We start from the raw sequence: 27599 nt of genomic DNA on the forward strand, positions 1-27599 counted from the left end.
ATGAAGGTCAGTTACACAGAGTCAAAATGAGATYGCCCACCAGTTTTTAAAGGTGGCACTTCTTTAAAATAAGTGATGCTTATTTGTTCTCGCTGCTCTGCAGCTGTAGCTATTTTTAATCCACAACYTGATTGTTTATCCACTTAGAAAGCGAACCTTTATTAGTATATTAATACTTTTGAATGAGTATATATTCATAAAATCATCAGTTTTAAAATGTATGTGTATTTCATAATAAATGTTAGAAACCACTAAGGTGAGGGACCTTGAGAGTAATCTTATGAAGGACGAGGATTTCTTTAAACAGACAAATTCTTCTTAAAGTATACTGACTGATCTCTTAGTGCTTAGAATTATCTGATTTAAAAATATTCTAAGAATTGCCATATTATTAGTAGGGGAAATTTGTCAACCTGCAAGCTGGGTAATGAAAGGCTGTAATTCACTTTTTCCAGTGCTGTTTTAATTGCTTTCTATTTAAAATCTTGCACTCTTTTTGGAAGTACAGAATAGAGAATCTGAAATCACTTGTCTGAATTTCTTGTTAGTATTGTATTCAGTGACATTGCACTGTACGTGTACAGATGCATTGTTTTTGAAATAAGGATGAGTAGCATGGTACAGCAACTAGTTTCTTATCCATTTTCCATCTTTCTCCCTTGTTACGTATCTTTCATGGAGTCAGTCATTATACAAAAGAAATTAATTGAGTACATTTCCCTTTTCAAGTCTTCCTGGCAGCTTCTTTTTAGAAGAATGTCTGTGTACCAAATTTTGTTTAATTCAGAAAATTCTGGTCAATTGTAGATAAATGCAGAAGAGGGAATCCTGCATGCTGCTGGAAATGGTGTACCTCCAAAAACAAAAGATTACTGCATAATTTACAATTCTAATTGGACAACTCTTCCAGATAGCCTCAACAATGCTGTAAGTATTTTATAATCATACTTCCTAAGAAAACTAAAATGAAATAGGAATTTGGGTCAGCTATAATACTTAGCTTTGGGGCTTTCCTTCCTCCCACCCAAAAGGGTATTGATAAGTAAACATCTCTGTACTTATTAAAAAAAATAAATAAATAAAATACCATCTTCTGGAGTTTGTAAAAATGGTATTTTTTCTCTGTTTAGAAGCCAGTCTTTAAATACATTTGTGTGTTCATCTGATACTGTTGGATTTTTTTTTCCTATATCTCAAGTGTCATCAGTATGTCTAAGTTAGTTTAGATGGGAGTAGTTTTTGTTTATTTGTTTACAAAAATGCTGTAAACTTGAGAAACAAATTGCTCATACTGGTGTAGTTTACTTATATTGGTTCATCAGTTTCATCTCATTTAATTGCCTTGAAAACGTGGTAGAATAGCAGATTATCTGGAATGTGTCATTCTGCCATATCCTTTGAGTGTTTTGCTGCCTCACATCCTCGTGTGGCTCAAATAAATATTTTTTTTTCTTTAGGCACTCTTCATACAAACAAGAAATCATTTGTGCTTGGAAGTGGTCAAAGCAGCAGTATTCTCCCCCCCTCCCCTCCCTCCTGTCATTTGTAAACAGATTAACTTGATACAAAATGGAGCTACTATCGTCCTCTGCTCAAACATCTTTACTGTGCTACATTGGCCACCAAGATGTCTTGACTAACTAAAGAAAACTGACAGTGACTTTAAAATCACTGTCAATCCTAAAATGAACTTTAAACAAGATTTCTATTTATTTTAAACAAATATTACTTTTTGAAATCATCATATTGGTTTTGAACAAGTATTACACTTCAGAACTCTGGTTATATAGCATCTGGGTCAGTGGGACTTTTTGGCTTTTGAAGTCTGGAAGTGTCACAAAGTGTACACTTGGATTCCCCAGAACAATCGACATCGATTTTCCTATATGCTGATTTCTTATGTATAAACTACGACCACATCTGCTGTGAAATTGCATTTAGCAACAGCCATATTTCAGCTATACACTGTTCTAAAATCCTTCAGTATTGCAGGCTGCAGTAGCTGGTGCTCTGATTTCATGTTCCTGAAACAGTGATTTCTTTCTGCTTTATTGCAAAGCTCAAATTAAGAAGTATGTTAGTCCAGTATTCTAGTTTAGTTTACAGTATCATTTTTCCTCCTTTTATCATGTCCCTTCTCTCTACAGACTTTCAGGATTCTGGAAAACCTGACTTCTACGGTACTTTGTAATTCTTCTGAAGCTCCTTCTGGCTTATTGAAGGACAAAGCAGTTGCAGTGATGAGAGGAAACTGCACTTTTCTGGAGAAAGCAATAATTGCTGAAAGACTGGGTGCTAAAATGCTGCTGATTGCCAGTAAACCCGGGCTAGTAAGTTGCAACACCTGATTTTCTTCTTCAGTGAGATTGTGTCTTATCTAATTGACCCAATGTCGTGTTGTGCAGAGATAGCTGAGAGAAGTCCCACAGATGTGTGGGATTCCAGTGCGAGTAGTTAACCTTCTCTGCAGGGCACAGCACTAGTGAGACTGCTATTCCTGTGACCACAGGGTCATTCAGAGTTAGCTCTGTGCAACCTTGTTATATCATCTAAAACAATCTATGGTTAAAATGTATTTTTAACCTATTGCTTGTATCTTTATTCATGTTTCTGAATGCAAATACTTGTCTTCATTGTTTCCTAGTTCTAGCGTGTTCAGAACTCTCTGTAATCCYAGCTGGTTTTTTTAAAGCACAATGTGCAGCAAAAATAAAGCAGGAAATTRTCATGCAGAATTGGAAATAAAAAAGAAAAAAGGCCTTTTGAGGTATCTTGAGAGATGTTTCTGTTGTTTTTCTGTTCTCTATTACAACTGAAAAATATATGTACAAATATTTTCAATTTCACAATAGATTTGTGTTATTATAATGAGTTAATTTCTTTAAAAAGCTTTGGGAATAAAAGCGAGCTTTGATTTGTCTCTTATGATGCTACAATAGTGTTAGACCTTTATGAGTTCAGAGGTGTGTGGTAGTATGGTAATATCACTTGTTTTCACCCAAAGTACTCTGTCTTCATTAACACTTTGCAAAAGATGATGAATCTGCTCTTTTCCAAAWTTTTTTTTCCTCCTACAAGTACACTGAAATTTAAAAGATAATCTGCTTATAGCCACCTGCTTGGCAAGTTAGCTGGACATTCTTATCACTGATGCTTTCTCTTCTAGTCTCCTCTTACAGATAACAAGACTGACTTTAAAGATGTGACTCTTCCAATTGCTCTTATAAGATATAATGATATAGTGGATATGCAGCTGGTAAGTAATATAATTTCAGCATGTTACAGTTCATGTAAACATAATTTTGTTTTATTCGTTTGTTCAAAAACTTAAGTCAGATATGGATTTTTCATGATGACTTGAATGTGCATAGATAGTGTTTTCAGTTTCACAAAGAGGATGGATATTAAATCATGGAAATGCTAGTTTTCCATCCTCAAGTTAATTTGAGAGAATATTTAATTAAAACACTAAGAACGTGAAAAATAATATCCAGTTGTAGGGAGAGTAGTCTTAGAAGCCTTACTGTTAAGCAAAATAAGCAGCTGTCCAGTAGATTTGTATAGAATTGCAGATTCCTGGCGTAAGAGAGCTATAGCCTGAAAGGTCTATTCCATTAGCATAGAAACTAAAACAATTAAGATTTTATCTGGTGGCATGACATCTTGCAACCAAGCAGCACCTTATTGGGTTGGGTGTTGAGGAAAGTGTGAGGTTGTTTTTTTCTTTACAGGTTGATCGGCTCTTTTTCACTAGCATGACAGCATCTGTTACAGAGAAGTTGGGCAGTATAGTTTGAGTTTCTGCTGATGAGTTCATGGTGAGATACCAAGCATGTGTCTTTAAAATGTGGCAGTTGTGGTATTTCCTACACTTTTAGGCAAGGAAGTTTGTTTGKTTTGTTTTATCTTGATATCTAATAATAGGGTACAGAATATTGCAGAAGATTTGAATAAAAGATACTGTTTAACTTTTTTTTATTTAGTGTTAAATAGGTGCTAACTTTTGCACTTGCTCTGCACATGTTTTCATATGAATAGCAGAGGCTAGCACTAACCTGCATAGTCTTAGCTCCTTGAGTTTGCAAGCTTTTCACCATTTCTGCTCTTAATCTTCAGAGCTGCCATGGGAAGTTGTCTTAGGTAAGTATACAAACTAAAACTGTGCCTAGATATATAGGATTTGGTTTGTTTTGTACTTGTTTGCTCACTGAAGATTGGTTCCTGCAAAGCACTGCCATGGCTGAAGGTTTGTGATGACTTTCCTCACTCTGTCATAATCACTGAGGAATAGTACATTTTGGTTCAAAATGTCCTCTGTTGTCTTAAAACTTGTTCACTCAAGCAAGACAGATGTCATTTGCTAAGCTGAGTGTTTTTGAGATATGCATTACCAACAGGAGGAAGAAAATTAAGGCAAGGTTAGATCCCTGGTTTGTTCTGAATCCTCTCTGCACAAGTTTTGTTTGGAATGGTGTCACRTAGAATCACATCTGGATAGCTATAATAATAACTTGAAGTAGCTTTTCTAGTAGACCAGTGTGCTGGATGATGTCTCATACTGCTGTTGAATCAAGAAATTCAGTTTTGTCTTAAAATGGGAGCTGCTTTCATAAAGGTCATAAGAAACAAAGCCCAGGCTGCAAATGATCCTTTCCTAGTTCTGATGTGGTTTTTGCCAAAGCCTTCTGTCATGTCACTGGCAGCTGTTTTGAATGACAGATGCTGCTTAGAAGCTGGCAGCCGTTGTACTCTTCCTGCTGCACAGTTGTATTACTGTTCTAACGTTTTCAAGGCCTCCAGCTTTCTCTCTCTTTAATTAAAAGAGAGATGGCACCAGTCTAAAGGGAGCTAGCTAGTTTACGTAAGCATTCTTTATACTTATTAAACTTCATCTTTATTGGCTTTTACCACTTAAACCAGATGTATGATGAGTCTTGGTAGCAACAGTAGAATGTTGCAAGCTTTTTAGTACGTGGCCATCTCTCTTGCAGGATTGCTAACTGATGTGATGTGTTTTATTCTGGTRTTTTATTCTCAATGGGAATTGAGATTTATCAAGTCAGCGAGGAGCAGAATAGTAAGGAAGCAATCAGTATAGATTCTAATGTGAATTATACTTTTTAAGGATTTTTAGAACTCATAAGAAAAATTGGATTGAGACAGGCTGGAATTGAATAGTAAAAATACATAAGTCATTAGGTTGGTAGGTTTTTTTGTTTGATTTTATATTTTTTACACACAGGATGCTGTAATTTGAATAGTTTTTTTTTTTTTTTTGCTTTTATCTAAAATTATGTTTCACTTCAGACAACTGTCATGTTTCACTAGCATTTGAGTTTTTCATCTATTTTAAGAATTTGATCGTCTGAACTTCCATAACTAACTTCGAGCAAAGGAATGATTCTTTAGGCTGTACTAAAGCTAGTATCCGTAATCATTTAATTCAGATGCTGAAATGAATCGGCTTTCTTCACATATGGCTAGCGTGTTCCACTGACTACTCAGCTTTCCATTCAGTCTTTTCCAGTTTGAWCTTCCTGTAGCCAAACTTGCCTGACATGTTCAACTCATCTTTTACTTTTATCCCACATGCAGGCTGTTAATGAATCTGTTCTTCTGCCACATCTCTAAAGTCTGTTTTCACTGCAGGATTGCTTTAGATGCCCTGAATGACTCTGACTACAACAGCAAACCTTTTCCCCTCTTCCATTTCAATTATTATCCTTTCTTTGTTTCTTGAATCTCGTCTTTCAGTCAAGTTAAAGCATTTTGGGTTTGCTTTCAAGATTTTTGTACAATTCAGTATCAGCTGTATCGCTGTATTCCCTTCCACCTTTTTCAGTGTCCTTCAGGTGCGTGCTTCTTGCTATGATCTTAAGCTTTTGTGTAACTTTTTTTTTCTCTTGTTTTGAATCCATCTCAAATCATGTTGATAAAAAGYTGTTATTTAATGACTTGTGCCGCCTTGAGTTTTTACCATGTCCTGAGAGGATACCTGTCTGAAGCATCTTGTCTGCATCAGAATCAGGAGTTTCTTGCTTTCAAGAGCTAGAGACAGACCTTCACTGATGCATCTCACCCAACCTTGGAGTCTGTGTATTCCAAATTAACTTGCCTCCAGATCAACTCTCCTGCAGTGCAGAAGTCTTCAACAGCACTTACTGTATTTTGAGGATGAAAAGTGTTTGGGTTAGAGTTCTCAGAAGCGTTGAAAGATTACAAAGTACCACCATTTTGCCTTGTGGTAGCTGTATGTTCCCACAGCAGTAGTAAGACTGCTTACAAACCTGAGCATCCTGGAAGTGGTATGGAAAGCATATCTTGTGTAGTACCTGAAAACTTGCTCTCAGTATTATGTAAGTTAAGAGTAGAAAATTATAATGTTCATCATGTTGAAAATAAGCAAAATAATTTTCTTGTCCTTATGAACTGACTTGTTTGCTGTTTTTCAGACTCTGGGAAGTGAAATTAATGTGACTCTCTATTCACCACCTTTGCCAGAGTTTGATTGCAGTATGGTTGTCATCTTCGTAATTGCTGTGTTTACTGTGGCACTAGGAGGCTATTGGAGTGGAATATCAGAACTGTAAGTTTGTTCAGTATGTGAAATTTTGTGAAAACTATGACTATGATCAGTGAGGAATAATGTTATTTACAGTGCTAGTTAATTGCATCTAGATCCTCTGATTCTTCATCTGCTTTGCRCTGAGCTTCTCGAGCAACTTCAGTCAAATAATTCTGTGGGTCTGGACTTAAAGCAATCAGAGCTGGGTATTTATTTTAGTCAGTGGTAACTGATATAATAATCTCTGTGGCTCAGAAGTTTTTAAGTTATTAAACACCAGCACGTAATGTAGGGACAATAATATTTTTCTTCCTTACAATGCGTATACATACGTTTTAGGATCCTCTGAAAATAGAAGATTTCTTAAATTAGATGCAAGGCTTTTCCTAAGTAACCTTTGAAAATTTGTAGGTTTTTGTAACATATCGTGCATAGGGTTTTCTGATTAAAATAATCATTTTTTGATTTGATGATTTCGGAAGTATTTCTTGACTAGAAGAGTCTGAAGATCAGTTTGACAGGCATGAAAGGCATCGTAAGAGTTTATATCCTTTCCTCTGTATCTCCTAGTAGTGTTTGAGGAACCTTATGTAGTAGATCTTACAAGTCTATGCGGGGTGGTGCAGATCTTAGGACGAGGAGTGAGTTAATATTTTGACAAATTGCTAAATTCCCTATTAGCATCATAATACTCCAGTATCTTTGACAGAGTGTAGGTGATGAAGTAGGTTTAATGATGACATGTTTAAAATCAAGCAGGTTGCAATATGAAGCCTTAAARCAATACCAACAGCTGCCTTCCACCAGTCCTGACTATAGCTTCACTATGGCAGTGAAAAGGCCCACATGCAGTTGTATATATTATCTGTACAACTGTTTGGCCCAAGCTGGCTGTTTAGGATATCCCTGCACCATGTTTCTGGAACTGGGAGCACTGGGAAATGCAGTGCAATTGTGTCTGAGTGGCTCTGCGGGGGCTGAAGCGGCAGAGCMAGAGCAGTAGCAGCTTTGGAGCTAAGCAGGGGGAAGGAGGCAGCAGCAGTGCCTGTGTAGGGGAAGGAGAGGGGAGAAGGTACAGAATGTGGTAAGTGCAGGGAAAAGAGGGCATAATAGGGGTTTCTGCATTGCCTCTCGTGTTCAAAGAGTGTGCAGCTTTGTTTTAGTGAAGTGAAACCCACTAGATGCACAGAACTGTCTTTTGTGTGGGGTTAAACTGGAGGTAGCTGATCTTTCAGTACGTGGTATTTTATTCTGCATTGCTTCTTGGATGTCTGTGCACACCAAATRGGCCAGTGTACTGCACTGCATAGGGCTTCTCACTCTCTGTGCTGGTCTAGTGCCCTGTTTCTCCAGAACAACAGGGAGTGGATAATGTATGATAACAGGCTTCCTCTTTCCCACTAGTTGTTATGGAAATCTTCATGATTTTTTGGAAAAGATTAAAGAAATAAAGGTGTGCGTGTGTGTGTTGGAGGGGGTTTGAAAGGTTGGATCTGATTATACCGCTTTTACCCTACAGTGCTATAGGGTGTGGCTGTACTGAATGTTAAAATAACAAAATATAATGTTGTCTCTCATAGTGAAAAAAACCCTGGATGTAATTACCTTTTTAGAAGTACACTTTCATAAATCTAGGGTGATTTTTTTTTTTTTAAGCTCCTTAGGTGATTCATCTAACTTAACACTAACTTCAGTGTCTTGCTCCTGTGGGCTTTTTCTTTTGAAGGTGGTTGTTTCAGTGCTGAATTCAGCATTTTATAGGTAGCATGTTCCTGATGAATCCCAGGACCTATCTGATGGGCAAGTTTCATTCGTGTCGTTACAAAGAGTAGTTAGATTTGTTTGCTCAAAGAACAGACTAAGATGCAACAATTTCAGTTTCCATACTTTGTCTGTTGAGGCTTAAATATGGAGTATGTATGCCCAGAAAACAAAAGAGTTCTTATTCCCAGTGAAAATCTCTATGCTCCTGTTTCCTGTTCCTTTACTCTTTAATTAAGAATGTAAGAGTAAAAGAACGCTTGCTAACACTAATGTTTTCTGAAGACATTTAATTAAATGTTTATAGTTGAGATTTCAAAGCAGTGTGTAATATTCATTATGATTTTGACTTATTGCAGACGTGTGATAAGTCAAAAGAGACTGACTGCATTTAGCCCAAGAAATTCTGAAGCCGGAGGTGATGCACTGAGACAGCTGAGGGTACACATCCTGAAAAGAAGGCTAAGGGTTTTGACATCAGAATGTTTTTCCTCACGCTGATTGGGGTTTTGGCTAGGATTGCTTCTTAAGAAGATGATGATTGCATTATCATTACTAGGAAAGGCTCTCAAGAATCACTTCTTTGTGATCTGTGCTAGGTGAGGAGAGCACCTCTCCATTAAAATGGAGCGAAACTCAAAAAAATCAGCATACAAATTTTCTGAAATTTTTGAAGTCTGTTAATAACAATAATATGAAAGCTTAAACTGAAATACTGTCACATGCTTTATAACAATTCTGATCATACTAAAACTTTCAAAATCTGTCATCTGAGATAAATGTATATGTGGCTTTCTTAAAACAGTGAAAATTTGAAAGCTATGGCAAATCCTGGAGAGAGAGAAACAAGACGAAAGAAGGAGGAAAATGTTACTTTCACCCCTCTAACAGTCATCTTGTTTGTTGTCATCTGTTGTGTCATGCTAGTATTGCTTTATTTCTTCTACAAATGGTTAGGTAAGAAACAATGGATCATCTCATTTGATTTATATTTTTCTGCATAATTTCATTAGATATATAGGTCTGAAAAACCAGATTTCTAAGCTAAAATTAATGCATTCTTTTTTTCTTAACTGCTGTCTTCACATATGAGGGAGTTGAAGGCTGAAGGGGGTAGAGGGATAGCGTAGTGGTTATCACATCTGCTTTATATGCTGAAGGTCCTGGGTTCAAGTTCCCAGTAGAACCAGTACCAGGAAATCTTTGGGAGATTGGACTAGATAATCTCCAGAGATCCCTTCCAACCTTGCTGATTCTGTGATTTCACAAGGACAGTCATCAGATCTTCAGGTGTCACTGAACTAAGTTTGGATGGGTGAGAAAGAGGAGGCAAGTCCCTTGTCTACATGCTTCTATATGTGAGGCATCTGTTCTTTACTTCCAGAAAGACTTCTGCATGGAGTCTAGTTGGAGGCCTGTGGCTAGTGGCATCCTCCACGGCTCAGTACTGGGTCCCATCCTGTTCAACTTATTCATCAATGACCTGGATGAGGGGACAGAGCGCCTCCTCAGCAAGTTTGCTGAAGATACCAAGCTGGGAGGGGGGGCTGACACACCTGAGGGCTGTGCTGCCATTCAGAGAGATCTGGACAGGCTGGAGAGCTGGGCAGAGAGGAACCTCATGAGGTTCAACAAGGGCAAGTGCAGGGTCCTGCACCTAGGGAAAAGTAACCCTAGGCACCAGTACAAGCTGGGGGCTGACCTTCTGGAGAGCAGCTCTGCAGAGAAGGACCTGGGAGTGCTGGTGGATGACAGGTTGACCGTGAGCCAGCAATGTGCCCTTGTGGCCAAGAAAGCCAATGGTMTCCTGGGGTGCATTAGGAAGAGTGTTGCCAGCAGGTCGAGGGAGGTGATCCTGCCCCTCTACTCAGCCCTGGGGAAGCCTCATCTGGAGTACTGTGTCCAGTTCTGGGCTCCCCAGTACAGGAGAGACATGGAGCTACTGGAGAGAGTCCAGCATAGGGCTACAAAGATGATCAGAGGGCTGGAGCATCTGCCCCATGAGGAACGGCTGCGAGAGCTGGGCCTCTTCAGCCTGGGGAAGAGGAGCCTGAGGGGGGATCTTATCAATGTGTACAAGTACCTGAAGGGAGGGTGTCAAGGGGACAGGGACAAACTCTCTTCAGTTGCCCCGTGTGACAGGACAAGAGGCAATGGGCAGAAATTGAAGCACAGGAAGTTCCGCCTGACTGTGAGGGGGAATTTCTTCCCTGTGAGAGTGATGGAGCCCTGGCACAGGCTGCCCAGAGAGGTTGTGCAGTCTCCTTCTCTGGAGATCTTCAAGGCCTGCCTGGATGCAGCCTTGTCTACCATGCTCTAGGTGACCCTGCTTGAGCAGGGGGGTTGGACTAGGTGATCTCCAGAGGTCCCTTCCAACCTTACCGATTCTATGATTCTATGAAATCTAGTTGCTATTTAAAAAGGAGGAGAGCTTCTTTTGCAAAGGCTGACTTGTCAGTGCTTATTCTGATTGAAGTTGATGCGGAGGAGTGGTGACTAGCAACCAGTAATAAAGTAGATCATGCATGTTGACATTGTTGGGAGGGTCGCAATGATAACTTAATAGTGTTTAGAGTGAAAGTTTTGTTAGCCATTGTTAAGTTGACCTTGAGTTTGTGGTTGCAGTGCCCTACTTAAAGTATTGGGATATATGGCAGTGCCATAATAGAATAAAATCAAGACATACTAGTAGTGATGTAAGTTCCTCTCCAGTGGTGCAAGAGCAGTAAAACATGGTTTCCAAATCGCTGGCAGATTTTTCCTGCCCTCGGATCATGCAACCAGAAAACATGCGTTGTTTTAAAATACCCTCTTTAAGAGCAATGTAACTTCCATTCTGAAAGCTTATGATCTATACTCTTTCCATAGAACTTGTTAAAAGTTATCTTTTCTCCTCCTGCAAAAGAAACTTCACTATGGTGACTAGTGATTTTGTTTAACTTTGGCTCCTAAACTACTGGCAATGCTACCTTTGCTAAACTTGTCCCGTTTAAAGGCCGATGAATTATTTAATTTGATCAAATGGTTTAAGCTAAAAATTCCCTGTGTCTGCTTGTTTCGAGATGAGTTTTGGGAAGAAGTGAAGAAAGAGACCACTTAAAGGGAAAGTGAAAAGGGGAGGGGATGATGTAATGAATTAAATAGGGGGAGGAAAAAATGTGAATAGTACAAAGAATGTATGTAACAGCTTTTTGCTAAGAAGTCCAGTTCTGTGCACTTTGGAGCAGGTATGTGAAATCTTTTGGTGGTAAGGAGGCTGTAACTATGGTATGATATGCTGCTCCCAGGGGAAATTCCGTAGCTATTAAAAAATAAATAAATAAATAAAGAAAGAAAGAAAGAAAAAAAAGCATTGATACATCTCTACAAGAATGTGAGAATGCAAGTCTTTGTCCTTGGTCTTAGTACTAAATAGCCAGCAAGCTAAAAATATTTTCCTTACTGCCTCATGAACAGACAAAGTGACTACAGGGAAAATTTGAAGTGAGGATTATTATCAGAAATTGAGAAAATTGGTAGTCGTGGAATAGCACTTCTAGTTTAGCTATCATTAAGGAAAACTATGTAAAAGTAATATCTGATCTTTTACTCCTTTTTAGAGAAAGAAGAAGAAAAAAGTAAAATATGTTCTTTCCATTCAGAAACTTCAAAATGCAGGTCTTAGAATCACAGAATCAGTAAGGTTGGAAGGGACCTCTGGAGATCACCTCGTCCAGCCTCCCTGCTCAGCAGGGTCACCTAGAGCATGTTAGACAGGGCTGCATCCAGGCAGGCCTTGAAGATCTCCAGAGAAGGAGACTGCACAACCTCTCTGGGCAGCCTGTGCCAGCGCTCCGTCACTCTCACAGGGAAGAAATTCCCCCTCACAGTCAGGCGGAACTTCCTGTGCTTCAATTTCTGCCCGTTGCCTCTTGTCCTGTCACRYGGGRCAACTGAAGAGAGTTTGTCCCCGTCCCTTTGACACCCTCCCTTCAGGTACTTATACATGTTGATGAGCACTCTCATGTCATGGAACAGGCCTTTCAGCTTTCAGCATTTTCTCTCATTTTTTGATGACAGTGTATCGAGCAGTACTATAACTGATAACAGTTTATATCAAATATATATCCTTGTATTTGATTCCTGCTTGCTACATTTTTTTCTATTGTATTTTGTCACTGATTCCCATCTTTCTTTCCTTTTATCTAGTGTATGTTATAATATCAGTCTTTTGTTTGGCATCTGCAATGAGTCTGTACAACTGTCTTGCTGCATTAATCGGAGAAATACCATTTGGGCAATGCAGGTATCGTACACCTCTTAATTCTTATAACTCCGGATTTTGAGGGGGAGGGATCTGTTTGCTACTCAAGATCATGGAAAACATTAGCATGTTTAACATTGTCCACTGTATGGTTTAGTGTGTTGGATTGTTACAAAGATAATTATGAACTCCTTTGATAGATATTTAAGGTATCCATAGGTTAATCAGTAGTTAAAAATAGTGGTATGGGATAATGCAGACTTGGTGCATTATCTTAATTTGAAAGCATTATTAACTGTTTAAAATAGTCAAACTTGCAAGGCTCTTCTTGGCTATCTGTATAAGCTTGGAAGCCTAAGGGTATGGTTGCACATTACTTAATACAGGACATACATACATTGATCAGGTACATATCAGGTTAAAAAAAAAAATCAAGTGTTGGGTAAGCTGCAGGACAGAGTATTCTGTCAATTAAAGTCTGTCAAGAACTGTCCACGAAACTGAATAGGCAGTGGGAACAGATAGTGGTTCACAGTTTTGCTGTACATACGAGATTCTATTCGAATCCCGTGATAGATGTCCTAAAAATAAATTGATTCCCCCTGCTCCATCCCTTTCTGGAATCATGACGCGACAGTCCTTCACTGGCATAGTTCTGTTGATACAATCGTTACACGGTAGAAGTGGATTAATTAAGCTCATCTGCTTGCCTTCTTTCCTGGCTGTTTACTGAAATGAGGGTTGGCCACAGAAGCCCAACTTGGCCTACCTGCTGTGGGCTTTTTTTTTAACTCAGCCTAGAGGAGGCTTGCTACTACAGTTCTGAGAATAACACTGGCTGAATCCTGATCAAATAAAGGGGCAAAGGAGGAGCTCTCAAGGTGAGAACACCTTGTCAGCTTAAACACCTCTGATGGCATAAGTATGTGTTTTTGGCTGTTGCAGGTTCCCTGTTTAACTTAATGCTTATCTTTTAGGATTGCATGTTGCAACAAAAACATTGAAGTGAGGCTTATTTTTCTTGCTGGATTCTGCATAGCAGCAGCTGTTGTCTGGGCAGTATTTCGAAATGAAGATAGGTAAGTGATGCATTCTGACTTGAAAGAGTAATATGAATAATTCTCATTAACAAAATTCCCATCATGCAATTAATTCTGGAATATGGCATCCTTTTAATCACCACTGACTATTTAAAAGGACATAAAAATATTTATGAAACTTAACAAGCATGGGAATTATAGAGAACAAAGCTATACAAATGAACTACATGGTTATTTTGAGTTACAAAAATTAAGGTGTGGAGGAACTCAATTGCTAATGCTGACCACAGAGGAGAAAAAATGCAAAAATAGAAGTGCAAGCATAGGACCATAAATAAATGATGTTACAATACAGTTCTAAGTAGCATCTTGAGGCAGACATTTTAAGCAGGTCTTCCAGTCAATAATGTAATATTTAAGCAAGTAAGCAATCAGACAAGTGAAGAGCAGGGCCCTGCTACTGCTTCTGTTCAACTCACTCTCTCCATAGCAAGTCGGTAGGGAACACTTACCAATTTGTGATCACAGGCTAGTGTAAACTGACTATCTTGAAATGAGAATCATTGTCTCTTCAGTAGCAGCACTTCCAAAAAACTGCCTCCATGTTTTTCAGTTCATGCTGCAATTTTGCTATTTGCAGTAAAAGCTAAAATTGCTATTGTCTTTAGACTTTTAGCAGTGAGCTTAAACAATGAGTGAAAACTTGTTCTTATTTTTAGGTGGGCTTGGATTTTGCAAGATATTTTGGGAGTTGCTTTCTGCCTAAACTTTATTAAAACACTGAAGATGCCCAACTTTAAGGTACTGTAAGTTGCATTCAAATAAAGCATTCAAATGATGTGCATATGTCTGTGTAATCCCAGGAAGCAGAGTTTTCAACAGCCAAGAAATAATTAAACACAAGAAAGAGTTTTTTAGTATTATAGTTTTTTTTTTAAAAAAAACTCCAGTTCTAAATACTATGCTAGAATAAAAGCATTATTTTTAAAATTGAGATATGGTAGTGGTACTGGAATCTAACAGTGCAAGTCCTTGAAAACTTGTGGTAATTATTTCCTTCTTTTTTTATGCCAGTCCTGTGTGATACTTCTAGGCCTTCTCCTTTTATATGATGTGTTTTTTGTCTTCATAACACCATTTATCACAAAGGTATGTCTGTGAGTTTCTCTTTAAAATAAAAAACAAACAAAAAAGTTCTCTGGTTACAGTAGCACTATTCCTGTCAAGCAGACTAGCATTTTCAATATTCTTGATGCATATATGCTGACTTCCTTCCCCTCCTGCCCCCAAGACAGCAGTGCCCTCAATTTTCATTTTGCATGTTCCATAGAGCATAATGCATATGTAGGTGCCATAAACTTTGTTATATGACTAACTACAGCAATCATATGACCATTAGTAAGCTGTCCCAGATTATGTGACAGGATGATGATGATGAAAAATTACTGTCTTCTAGTTTCCTGGAAGCTCTGTCAGAATATGCTGTAGTATTTTATGCAGTCCTGCTTTGCAGTGTACTATGAACTATATGCAAGAGTATTTTCTTTCCTTTTGAAGCAGAAAGCTCATGGCAGAAAAAGCTGACACACTTTTAGCTAAACTTTTAGTTGCACCTGGTGTGTGGCGGATGTGCATAGGGGCTTGACACTCATTTTAGGCTGGACGACATGTTCTTAATAATAATAATAATATATGACATTGATTTTAGTGCATTCCTTCTAGTTAAGATTTTGTCCAATTCTGAATTGTAAGATGAGGTACAAGCAGGTTTTGAGTGTGGTGTGAATGTTTTGGTATATTAAACCACTAACTTTTTAAAACAACCTTAATTTCAGAATGGGGCAAGTATAATGGTTGAAGTTGCAGCTGGTCCTTTTGGAAATAGTGAAAAGGTAGGAATAATTTTTTATTATGTGCAGTGTACAAATACTGACATTTTGTAGCTAATTCAATTAGCATATAGTGTGCTTTTCAGCATAACCTTCTCACAAAATATAGCCAGCTTTTGCTATTTTCTTTTAAGTATTAAATACCTGTTGACTTGGGTTTGATCCTAGAATGATGGAAACTTGGTGGAAGTCCCTACTGAACGCTCAGCTCCCCATGAGAAAGTAAGGATTGTATTTCAGATACTGGATTTTTAAATCACTCCCTCTGAAAAAACTATTCTTTTGGGGAAAACCTGACTGTCCAAATTTCTCTTCAAGGCCTGGATATCATTGGTCAATACTCTATAGTTAGGATAATTGTACAGACTTGTTATTGTATGGTTAAATGTCATCTTGACTTCTTTTGCTTGCATATTATTTGTAAATCTGAAATTCTGGTTTACCTATTGCCTTAAGTTTATCCACTCTTTGTTGATTTCTGTTTTTTACTTCAGGTTTTTACTATTTTGAAAGTCTCCAATAATGATAAATTATAATTATATTATAAATGTTTCTTCATTCAGAAAAAAACCCAAACAAAATAAAACACCTGCAGCAGGACACTTTAGATTAGATTTATGTGGGCTTCTAAAATACTGTTTTACAGTTACCTGTGGTTATTAGAGTGCCTAGACTTGAATACTCTGCATCAACACTGTGTGACATGCCATTTTCGTTGTTGGGTTTTGGAGACATTATTGTCCCAGGTGAGCAGCTGGTTTTGGCAATTGTAACTTATAATTCAATATTTCATGTTTGCTTCTCAACTGACTTGCTTTGGAGTTCATTCTACCAAACAATTACTGAATCAAATGCAGCACTTAGATCTGTTAGTACAGAACACAACCAAAGCCACAATATAAGAAAGCTTAATATGTTACAGTATACTTAGTCAAGTTTTTTTTTTTTTTTGCTTTTCTATAGCACTCCATTATGTACATACTACTGCTATAGATAATTCCAGTTGTTAGTATTATAAAATCTCACAGAATACTTTTTCTGTGAGATTTCTAAGACTTTATAGTAATTTTGTATCATGGATTACATACTTAGAGGTGAGATAATGGAAAATGTATTTGCTGCTTTATCGCAAGTTTTTTGATCTTCAGAACTGAATTTTACCATAGATGACTTGGAGTCTTGCACATATTACTTAAGAAAGGCACAAATCAGCATCTCATGAATAGAGCATTCTTCCCTACCCTGTGATTTTTACTGATGCAAGATTGCTGATTGTTAAGAAAGAGTATTAAAATAACATTGAAGGAAAGTATTAAAACTGGGTTGTTACTCCTCTGTATTAGTGACTTCAAAATAGTAAGTAGCACATTGTAATTAGCTTGCTTAAAAAGGAAAACCCTTTATACCAAGCTCACTAGCATATTTACATTACAGTTTTGACTTCTGAGGCTTAACCTAGTATTTGTTAGATTGGTTCTTGGCTTTCAATAAGATAGTAGTTTCCAGATAAGAAACTGGAAGTACACACAATAATGGGGAAGTCTTACTGTAAAGTCTCTTTATGCTGCTTTGATTTGGAGATGGGACAGAGATTTGGGGAGGATTATGTATTTTATTACTTTTTCATTACTTWTTTTTCCCTCTTCAAGGGCTTCTGGTTGCCTATTGTCGACGATTTGATGTCCAAACAAGTAGTTCTTCTGTATATTATATTTCCTGTACAATAGGTAATTATGTGACACTTTAGCAATGTTAATCTTCATGCTAGCTTTTTTTATTTAATGTCAGAACTAGATAGCTTTCATCAAGTAAAGGTTCTATAATGTCAAGAGTATCTTCATAGTGTTTTTCTAATATACCTGTCTATATTTAAGCTGATTGTTCTTTTAATGGTAGTCTGTTGCTTTGAGAAAGTTCTCATATTTTATATATATATATATATATATGTATGTATGTATATGTATATATATATGTATATGTATATATGTATGTATATAACCTTTTTCTTCAATTATATTGAAAGAGATAAACATTATATTATTTTTTTTACTTGCTACGCTAATGACTTTATAAAAATTCACCTGTTCTTGACTCTGCATATGTGTGTGTATATGTATGTGTGTATATATGTATATATTTTTTTTTCCATAGCTTATGCTGTTGGTATGGTGCTGACTTTTGTTGTTTTGGCACTAATGAAGATGGGACAGCCTGCTCTGCTCTACCTTGTACCATGTACGCTCATTACTAGCTCACTTGTTGCTTGGAGACGTAAAGAGATGAAAAAGTTTTGGAAGGGTAGCAGTTATCAGGTAGGCTGGATGCTTTGTATATTTTTGGTTAATACCTTTGTGTATATTATTCTCTATTTACTTAGTATTACCTGTAATCCAATTTTTGCTAGTCTTAATGGATATTCCAGAAAGAATAAGCAAAAGTAGACTTTACTCTTAGAAAATCTTAGCCTAATAGCTAAGATGACAGAACAAAGCTAAAGGGATATAGAATAGCTGGTTCAGCATTCTCTTAAGGAAAAACAAACCAAACAAAAAACCAGAACTCTCAAAAACACAGACCAAGTGACTTTTTTCCCATAATTTTTCATGTTTTTACAGTCTTCATCTGTCATCTTGATGTGGTGTAACTCAAGTCACTGACTTGAGTTTGCAGATTCCAGTCTGCAGTAGTCCTACATTAAGATACAGTTTAAATAAGTTAGTTATCAACTAGAATTTTAGAAAGTAGTTTCCATGCATCTTACATTGTGTCTTTCATTGTCAGGATTATGTGGAGGACTCAGCCATAAAATAACCCGGTGGTTATATAGCCTTTCTGTCACAGTGCAGTCATAGATGTTCTCTAGCACTTCTAGGTACTCTGTTTCCCTTTTGGTTTTGTCCAACACTACCCAGGAACTGTTGTACTTTGTATGCCACGAGCATCGGCCTCTGCCTGTTGACATGTGTGCATTTACCCTGAGCTTGTCCTAGCTGTAACAACTACAGGGTCCACTAGCCTGTGCGAGTTGGCATCTGTCATAAGACAGACCAGCCTGGAGATGGTCTTAGAGACCTCAAGTCCACTATTGTTAAACTTTAAAAACTTTTATGTTCTGTATCTAGGCTATGTTGAACTCAGCTCACAGAATGGATGTAGAGTTTTGGGTGGGAGGGGGTTGATGTTAATTTGGAGAAAAGATATAGCTTCTGCTTATCCAACTTCTGATTGCAAAGTTAAGATGAAGCAATGGAAGCTGGGTTTTATTAATTCCTGTAAATGTAAACTGCAGTCATACAAATCCTATAGAATTATCAGCTAAACACTGCCTTTGGGTGACCTGGCTAATATTCCACATTTGCTTCAGCTGAAGGTTAAGTGTGAAGCTACTTGGGAAAAGAACTTTGACTTTAACTAGGCTGCCTATCTCTTTGTTTACAAAAGAAAAAGCTTATAAAGTAAGGACATTACAGTATAGGGAATAGTTGAGAATGAGCTAAGGAGTAGCCTTTTCCTTCTGTAGGTCCAGTGAATAGAAATGTTTCTCTGTAGGTCAGAATGAATTTGGATTACTCTGCACTTGGGTGTAAACTGGAGACTATTGGCTATTCTAAAATGCACAGTGCTGCACATAAAAAGCCAAATAACTCTAGGTCTGTAGGGCTCTGAGTTCTTGAGTTCTGAGTAAGATTGACCTAAATAAATCTGTCAAGCTTCTCTTTAGCAAACCAAACTTTCACTTCTTATAGAAAAACTCATACTTGGAAGCATTATGTTGCCATAATAGTTACTTCATGTCCTTTCAACTGGTTTCTTGAAGGATTAAAACTTCTCTGAACTTCAGTTTGCTTTAAAATCAAATCACTTCATATCTGGCACAGTTTAAAATGCTGATTTCTTCCCCTCCCTCCCCTGTTAGATTTGTCTGTGACTAAACAAGTAACTTTACCAAAATTCTTATTTTTCTGTAATTGTGCATAGAAAAACTTACTATACATTCATTTTTTTTTTCCAGAGGATGTTATTCAGGTTGCACTCATTTACAGAATCCTGTAGTGCTGTAGTGTTGATCTTTCTCACATACCCTTCCAACATAATCTGTATTTTGTTACTGAACTATGGGGGAGGAGAGGGTTCAAGTCTTCATCTCTGAGGGAGACAAGATGTAGAAAGGCAGTAGATGACCATCTTTTACTACCTTGAGCCTGCTGAAAAAATGTTAGCTTGAACTGCACTGGAGCTGCTCCATCAGCTGAACAGACTTTTAAGGGGTAAACAGACTTCTGGAGAGATCTGCTGTGTCCTCTGCAGACAGAGAAACCTTGCAGGCTTAGGTACTAAGTGTAGGGGTACAAGAGCCTAGTTTGACATGGGCAACGTTTTAGATAACTATACTTCATGAATGCTGCTATTTGTTTGTAATTCATCAGTTAGCTTTTTTGAGTTTGCGATTTTTCTGATTTTGTTGCATATGACTTTAATAATGGAATGAATTCTATTTAGGTATTGGACTCCTGCAGGACGCCTTTGCTACAAGGTGTGATTATGGCCTTCTTTTAATGCAATTTTATTAACCATCTTATGGTTTCTCTTTTTGCTATTTTTCACGTTTTCTTCCTCTTTTCTTTCTTTTTTTGCATCTGTTTTTCTTTTAAAATTTTATGAATAATTCATTAGAAGAGGGCAAATGACAATTAAATATCCTTGTTATAGCATTGGCTTGAAGTTACTTGGGAAAAGACTTTCTAATCCAAAAATAATTTTGTATGAATTTCTGCAGCAGCTTGGCTGCCTTTTTATCAGCTAATGAAGACTGTCTGATGCTGCCATTGCCATGCTTCGTTAGAGTAATAAAAGTTGTTTTTCCTTACTGTTCTTATGCCTRTCTGCTCTCATTTTTTCCAAACAAATTGAAAGTGTTTTTTAATTTCTGACAAAAACGCAGAAAAATGTGCTTGAAACTAAATTTAAAGTGAAGACAAGCTGCAGAAGTAAATCTGCTCTTACACTTTTTTTTATTCATTTTTTTTAAGGAACACAGAACTTAAAAGACCAATGGAGCCATGATTCCTAAGACCGAAGTGAGGCCTTGTATGCCTCACTACTCCATAATTTCCCAATCCCTCTGAGTACCTTCAAACACTTAAGATTGGTGTTAGTTAACCTACTGTTATCTAAGTGGAGATACTTATATTTGCAGGTGAACTAGTCCTTCACCTAATTTTTCTGCGCCACGGCACTGTTATGAAAACCTGCTTTGCGCTGAGCAATAATTCTGTTGTCCTCTGCCTCTGTGTTCAGCGTTCCAATTTGTCTTTAGTAACTGTGCCTACGATCTCCCTGTGATCAAGTTGCTCAACGGTATACTTCATCCCGTGTTGTCCGCAATGTTTGCTGCGCGTTAGGGAGCAAGGATTCAGACCAGCTTCTGTGGTCTTGCTGCACAGTTTCTAGTCTGTGGCAAGAAGCTGGTTTCTTTCCTTGGCCATAGCTCGTGACTGTTAACACTGATAATGTTTATTTTAACTGTTTGTTGTYGTGAGCACAATGTGGGAAAAGCAATGCAAGCTTTCCAAATAAACTTTTTGCAGAATTTAAGCATCTAAATATAATCTTGTGTTGTATTAGAATCAGCAGTCTGGAGTTATTAATACATATATTTATAAACCGTAGTTTATCTGCTCTACACACTGAATRAATTTTCAGAGAGTGAACTCTGAGTCACAGTGTTTTAAATTCTGAGTTAAAGATGTATTTTTTTTGTGTGTGTGCTAGCTTCTTTTGCCTAAGAGAGTACTTTAACAATTTAAGTCTGATAGAAAGCCTTAATAGAAAAGAAAGTAGATAAAACACAAGAGAAGGTTAGGAAGTAGGAAAGGTTGAGTGCAAATTTAAAATCAGATGGTGAGCCTCTATTTTTATAACTGAAAACTCTTCTGTCCTGCTGTCTGCACTCAGCTCTTGGATAGGATTGCTAGTACCAGTTTTTCAGTTACTACTTTGTACATATGGGAAATGCTTCATTCTCTAAGATATCGCTAAGGTCCCATAATTCTTAGCTGAGAGCATTTCTGTTTCTGCCTAATGGTGCGATCATAATTTCTAGGTGTGCTGTGTGACTTATGGATTAGTCTTGATTTGTATTGAATCACTGCACAGGAAAAAAAATTTTGAACAATTCATTGAAACATAGGTCTGTCTTGGGAAAGTTGCACCAGCTTCCCCACAACCATGTGAACAGTATTGCAGCTGTGAAGTGTACAGGAAGGGAGGAAGTGGCTTTGTATGTTGCTGGGTTTTTTTAATCAAAAAAAATGCAGATAGTATTTTTAGTTAGAATCAGTGCAATTTATTAAGTCTTTTTAGCAATGACATGAAAAAATTCACTGCAGTAATGCAACTTCAAAGTCTTCTAGGCATAAGAGAATAGTCTTGCAACTTTTTCAGAATTTGTTAAACTTGAAGTCTTTAGCAAACTTTCTTACCTCTCTCTGAAATAAAAAATATACAAGCTTGTTATTGGCATGTTGCACAGTAGGCGCCTGCCATTTAGTCCTGTAAATTTAAATCATGCTTTTGAGATACTTGCAAATTAATCACAGATTTGAGTTTAAGAATTATGTGAATGTCACATCATCAGATTGAGTCTCACATTCATGTCTGTGYATAGATGTTACATACTGTCTTACAGGTAGCAGTTGGGAAGTTATGTCTTTTTTTAATAGTTTATCATGTTACAAGATAATTTTGTAACTAAAATAACTTGATGTTTTATCTGTCTTGACCCTCTGCCCTTAAATTGTCAGAAATCCAGATGTGTGAGARAAGCTCATGAATCTCTTCCACCTTAGAAATGTTAGTCAGCTCTCCACAATACGTCTGATGCCTTTGGCTCTTCCAAGGCTTGAAACAATTTTGTCCAGAATTTTAGCACTGTCCCCTCCTTTTGCTTCTGGTTGTGGTAAAGATTTTCCCTTCTTCTGCTGGGGGGCTCCAAGAATGGAGTAGTCCTGAGGGAACCTATAACTGAGATGCGCTTATGGAAAAAGCTACTCGGTATAATCTTACGGATTCAGAAAGGCATCTGTTGTCCCTGTCTTCAAGTTAGTTGTGGGCTGTCCTTGTTTTATATGTTGAGAGATTGGAAGTAAGATTTTTTTTTTTTTTTAGCCTTGTGGTATTTTAGTTCATCAAAAAAACTCAAATCTTTATGTTCTACTAGCCACTTAGGTCCTGAAGTTAACTTAAAGTATTTCCTTAATGTATGAGAAGTCTGGAATTTAAATACACATGATATCTTCAGTGTAAGCACATTTTCTGCTACTTACCTTGTTTTAGGATTAAGTGCAGACTCTTAGTCTGTGGGGTGCACTGAAATTGTTGCTAACAGTGATAATTCTTGTCGATTAAATAGGAAATTGTTTTACAGAAATACTTACCAACAGCAGCTTCTTTATGCCAGCTGTTGGATGATCCTCTTTCTAGATTAAAGGAAGCCATATGGCATTAATTTATGTAATGTGGTATAGGTTAGACTTTTTTTTTTCCTGGAAACATACTTGAATCTTCATTCAAAATGACAGTTTGATTTCTCTTATTCTAGGGGGTATTTTGCTTTGGGTGACTTGATGTGGATTTTGGTCACAGTGCAAGGGCAAACTTCTAGATATAGTGAAGTAAAGGTAGATTATCATTAGCATGAGAAGTATTCAGCACTAGACTGAGTGTGCGCTATTGCTATAATCCAATTCCTAGCTATATCACCAAGACTAATGCCTACTGTAATTCTTGGTGGGATGTAACCAAAGATGAAACCTGAAGTTGTTTAAGTCTGACAAATGGAGGGAGGAATGTGAAAGACCTTTCCTAGCTTTGGTCATAGTTTGATATTGTGGCCACTGTGCTCTCCTAACCTTAGCACACATCCCGGTGACTTGTTTCTGCTTTGGAACTGTCATCTCCACTTGCTGCATTGCATGCTGGCACCTCTGCTTTGGGAAACAGCTTTGTTAAACAAACCTCCATTTAGTAAGCTATGTTTGTATACCTTGTGATGAACCAGTTATGTTGGTATAAAAGAGTATGGCCCAGAGCTGGGAACATGACTGGAGAAGGGGAGGGATGTTAATGGAATTAGACTTCTGGCCCTGTATATAGACTTATACTAGATTTAAATGCATASCACACAACATTGTTGCAGCCTGGCTCTGTTTTGCCAGGGCTCCTCCAGCAGTTGCCAATAAGGCAAGAAGGTAATCCTTTCCTTACGACTTGAAAAGCTACTGTTCTTAAAGCCCATGCATTCAGTAGCTYTTCTAGAAACAAGCAACTTTCTAACTCCTAGGCAGGATACATCAGTATGGGGGGAAAAGGTATGCAGGGTTTTCTGCCTAGTATAGAAGAAAAGGGTATTTCTGATTCTGAAAGTATTTTGCCTGTGTTCTAAGGTATCGGTGACTTCCTCTTGCCACACTGGGCATATGAGCTCTTTGACATGCTCTGTTTTTGGCATTAATTTTACAACTTTCATATTTTCTATCTCTGGTTGTCGGCAGCTAAAAGTTGCGCCCAGTCCTTAACCTCTCCTTTCCCAAGGTGAAACTACAAAGCCCTGAAGTTAATGGGTCTCAGTTTGTCATGCTAACAAATGTGTGGTACTGCCAATGTAACTTACTCAGTGCCTTGTCCCAGGGATGTAACCAGAGCCCTCATTGCACTCTAACAGTAGAACAGGTAGGGAAAAACAGGCTTGTTCTTAACTAGGAAAAATACAAAAATGTCTTGTATTACTCAGATACTTTTAATAAGTTACTTTGATCTGAAACTGTAACCAGTCTATGTAATAATTTGGTTTAGATTGTATTCTGCAGCAGGTCTTTACGAATTTTTTTGTATTTTTTTTTTAAGATAAAAGGAAATTTTACAAAGAAATGTAGCTAATACAGTTAGTTTTTTTACTAACTGTAGTATAGTTAGCTTTCACTGGCATGAAAAGAGAAGACAGTCTTTTCTGTTCAGGCTGTTGCTAACTGTACATATTAAGCAGGATTCTGGGGTCTATTTCCAGTTCTCCTAACCACCTTTGAAAAATTTCCTTAAACTCAGTTGCCAATTTTTTTTTCCCTCTGTGTTTAATTGTTGGAACACTTCTTTCTCACAGATTTAATTTCTTGTAGAATACTTGGATCCTTGGATGGAAAATGCTTTTGTAGTGGAAAGCATTAACTAAGAGTGTTTTGATTATTTGACTTCATACTTTTCTCATCTGTAGAGGATTTCCTATCTATATGCTGCTAAAACACTCTAACGTTTGTTTAATTATATTTCTCTTAGCTAACAAATACTTTGGACCAATGGAAAAAAAACATATGTATATAAAGAATCATCTTTGTTTTACATTTAGATGATGGAACATCTGGATTATGCAGGAAATGAAGAAGGCACAGCAACAGCCAGTGAACAGCCTGAAGGACAATAACATGTATGATCCTGATTTAAAATATTGTTCAATTTTTCCAAATTTCTCTACAAAGGAATTACAGTAAATTCGGTTAATTTTTACAGTAGATTATTTCACATTCTGTGTAAAAGTTTGGGGCTTGGGGGATTATTATTATTATTATTTTTAGACTCCTGCACCTATATTTTTATGGAAAGATACTGTTAGTAACATAATAGATTTGCATTTTTACAGCCAAACTATAGCTAGTAAAACCGTGCCTTATTTCAATTTAAATAAAAGGATATTTTCTATGCAATTTTCCAAATGTGTTTCTATACAATATATTTTTATACAAGTTTCTTGCCCATATCATCTTGAAGTATGAAATGTTTTCTTAATTTTGATTAAGATTGGTTGAGTTTCATTTCTCGAAATCAGTACTACCATTCATAGAATTTATTTACAGATTTTGAAGGCAAAGACTGAAAGCAGTGAAACTACAGGAACTGACAAATGAAACTGTAGTTCCATTACTACAAGTAATGGAGCAGATGGTGCGTGTGTTAATCTACGTACATTGTAAGCCATAAAATAGATAACAGGGCAACTTTAACTTGTGGTAGTAGTCTTTTTTTTTTTTTTTTTTTTTTTTTTTTTTTNAATTGGATATTTTGCCATTTTTAAAAAATTGGCTTATTTACACAGTGGCCCTAGAAATTTAGAAATTTAAATGCAACTCCTTGATAGTTAGCAAGGAAGATGGTGCTAAAGGCAAGAGGGTTTTTGCTCAACAAGTGTAATTTAACTATTTGAGGGGAAAAAACCCTGAATTTTTAACTCTGGCATGGCTCTTCTCCTACCCATTGAGACTTAGTCCATATTTGTGATCTTTGTTTGGCTGTGAATCAGTACAAATGGGTGGTAGGAAAAAAAAATCTAACCAGTCCTATGTTTTGGAAACAATTTTGAAAATTCTTTGCAGTTGATAGACAAACAACAGGTTTGAATAGTGCTAGTCTTGCTGTGTTAGTTAAGGCCAATGCATGTGTTTAACTTGTGGTTTAATCCTAATTTATCTTAGCTTTTAAATACTCTAAAGAATTTGAAAGGAAAAATAATTTAAATCATTAGTTTGCATTTAGAAGAGTTTTTAAGTTTGTTTGCTTGACACTTCTTTTCTTGGGAAACTGCAAATTGAGGGGGATTAGGCATAGAAAATTTGTAGTTGTAATGCTAACACTTTACACCAARGATGACTGGATAAGGTAACAACAGGAAACCACTGAGTTCACTTATTGGTAATGTCAGGTAGTCATTAAAACATTCTTCCTATTCTTTAAATGAATGTCATTCCTGTAGTCGGTACAAGTTTGAGAACCCTGGAGAAAACAATTGAATAAGCACATGCTGGGCAACAGCAATGCAGGCTTTCCTGCACTGTTTCACATAAGTGCCTCAGTGTTGGTCTGTGAAGGTCACCTCTAGACATTAATAGATGTTTTGGGGCATGTCTGTTCAGGAAAACTTCCCCAGATTAAATCTAGTTTAACAAGATTTACTTTGGAAGTATCCAAATTGGCGGTCACAAAGGCTTACCACAAATCTACTGCTTTACTTGATTGATTTCAAGTTTAAACTTTTCTCAAGAGTCCTAATGTAGACAAGTTTATAGTCGGAATGTCCGTTGCTATTCACACAGATTACGATGGTGCAGGTTGATATGGGTGAAATAACTATTATAATTGCAACTTCCCTAAAACAACAAAAAAGACAGTTTTCAGATGTTAGTAGTTGGCCCTCGCTACTCTACTGATCTAAGCTTGAACAGGCAGCCCCAGAGTGGAATGATTTTTGCACCCCATCTTAAATTTTTGTTTCTTTGAGGCAGCTGGGCTAACTGGCACTTAATAACAAATTACAGTATACCTCAATGTTTTGATAGCAGACTGCAGACTTCTGTTCTGATGTGTTGTATGCTCTCTGACAAGCCCAGTCTCTGCCAAAGTAAGTGTCTGAAAGCTCTTTGAAAGAGGTAAAGAAGTCATAACTCAATGTCATGCAGTACTCAAAGCCCTTGGAAGCTTTATAAACCAACATAATATGACTTCTTTTTCTCTCTGAAATCTTCTGTGTAGAGGATTTATTAAATTTTTAGCTATAATTGATAATGGAGCTGGTATAATTTCAGACCACCTTGGCAATGTGCGTAAGTGTATTCAGCAGCTAGCTGTGGAAACTGTTTTGCTCTGTGCCTAATTATGCTCTATGCCTGATCATGCCTGAGGTTTCACACGCGCGTGCTGCAGTTTGATGGGATGTAAACTAACTCTTTTTTTTTTCCTTTTGAATGCTTAGGTGCTTTGTTTACAGAAATTAAGAGTGGATTTTAAAATTTTGTATAAATAATAGGTTAGTATTGACTACTGAAATGGGTTTATATAAATTCAAAAGAACTGATTGCAACACTTAGCAATTTTGAATGTTGTAATATTAAATTTGATTGGGCTAAACGCTATGTTAAAAGCCTTTCTAGAAATACTTAATATAAAAATCTTACTACTTTTCCTTGTATGTTTACTGACAATACCCCTGTCCTCACAACTTCTAAGTTATCACTTTAAAGAATGTTATTAATAAATGTTACTTCTAAAAAACCAAAAAA

General features: G+C 37.0%; 1 protein-coding gene across 1 annotated transcript; it reads left to right on the plus strand.

Moving 5' to 3' along the window:
• SPPL2A (signal peptide peptidase like 2A) lies at nt 1-27599 on the plus strand. Its single transcript, XM_085303672.1, has 17 exons — nt 1-6; nt 808-927; nt 2148-2330; nt 3167-3256; nt 6453-6586; nt 9132-9283; nt 12515-12611; nt 13547-13648; nt 14329-14410; nt 14684-14758; nt 15445-15501; nt 15667-15720; nt 16145-16244; nt 17148-17225; nt 17650-17810; nt 19999-20032; nt 24899-27599. Exons 1-17 carry the CDS (start codon nt 1-3, stop codon nt 24928-24930), a joined length of 1557 nt encoding a protein of 518 aa, XP_085159798.1. The 3' UTR covers nt 24931-27599.

Source organism: Rhea americana, unplaced genomic scaffold, assembly GCF_003343005.1.
Source record: "Rhea americana isolate MKP2758 unplaced genomic scaffold, rheAme1 scaffold_2, whole genome shotgun sequence".
NCBI classification, from domain to species: domain Eukaryota; kingdom Metazoa; phylum Chordata; class Aves; order Rheiformes; family Rheidae; genus Rhea; species Rhea americana.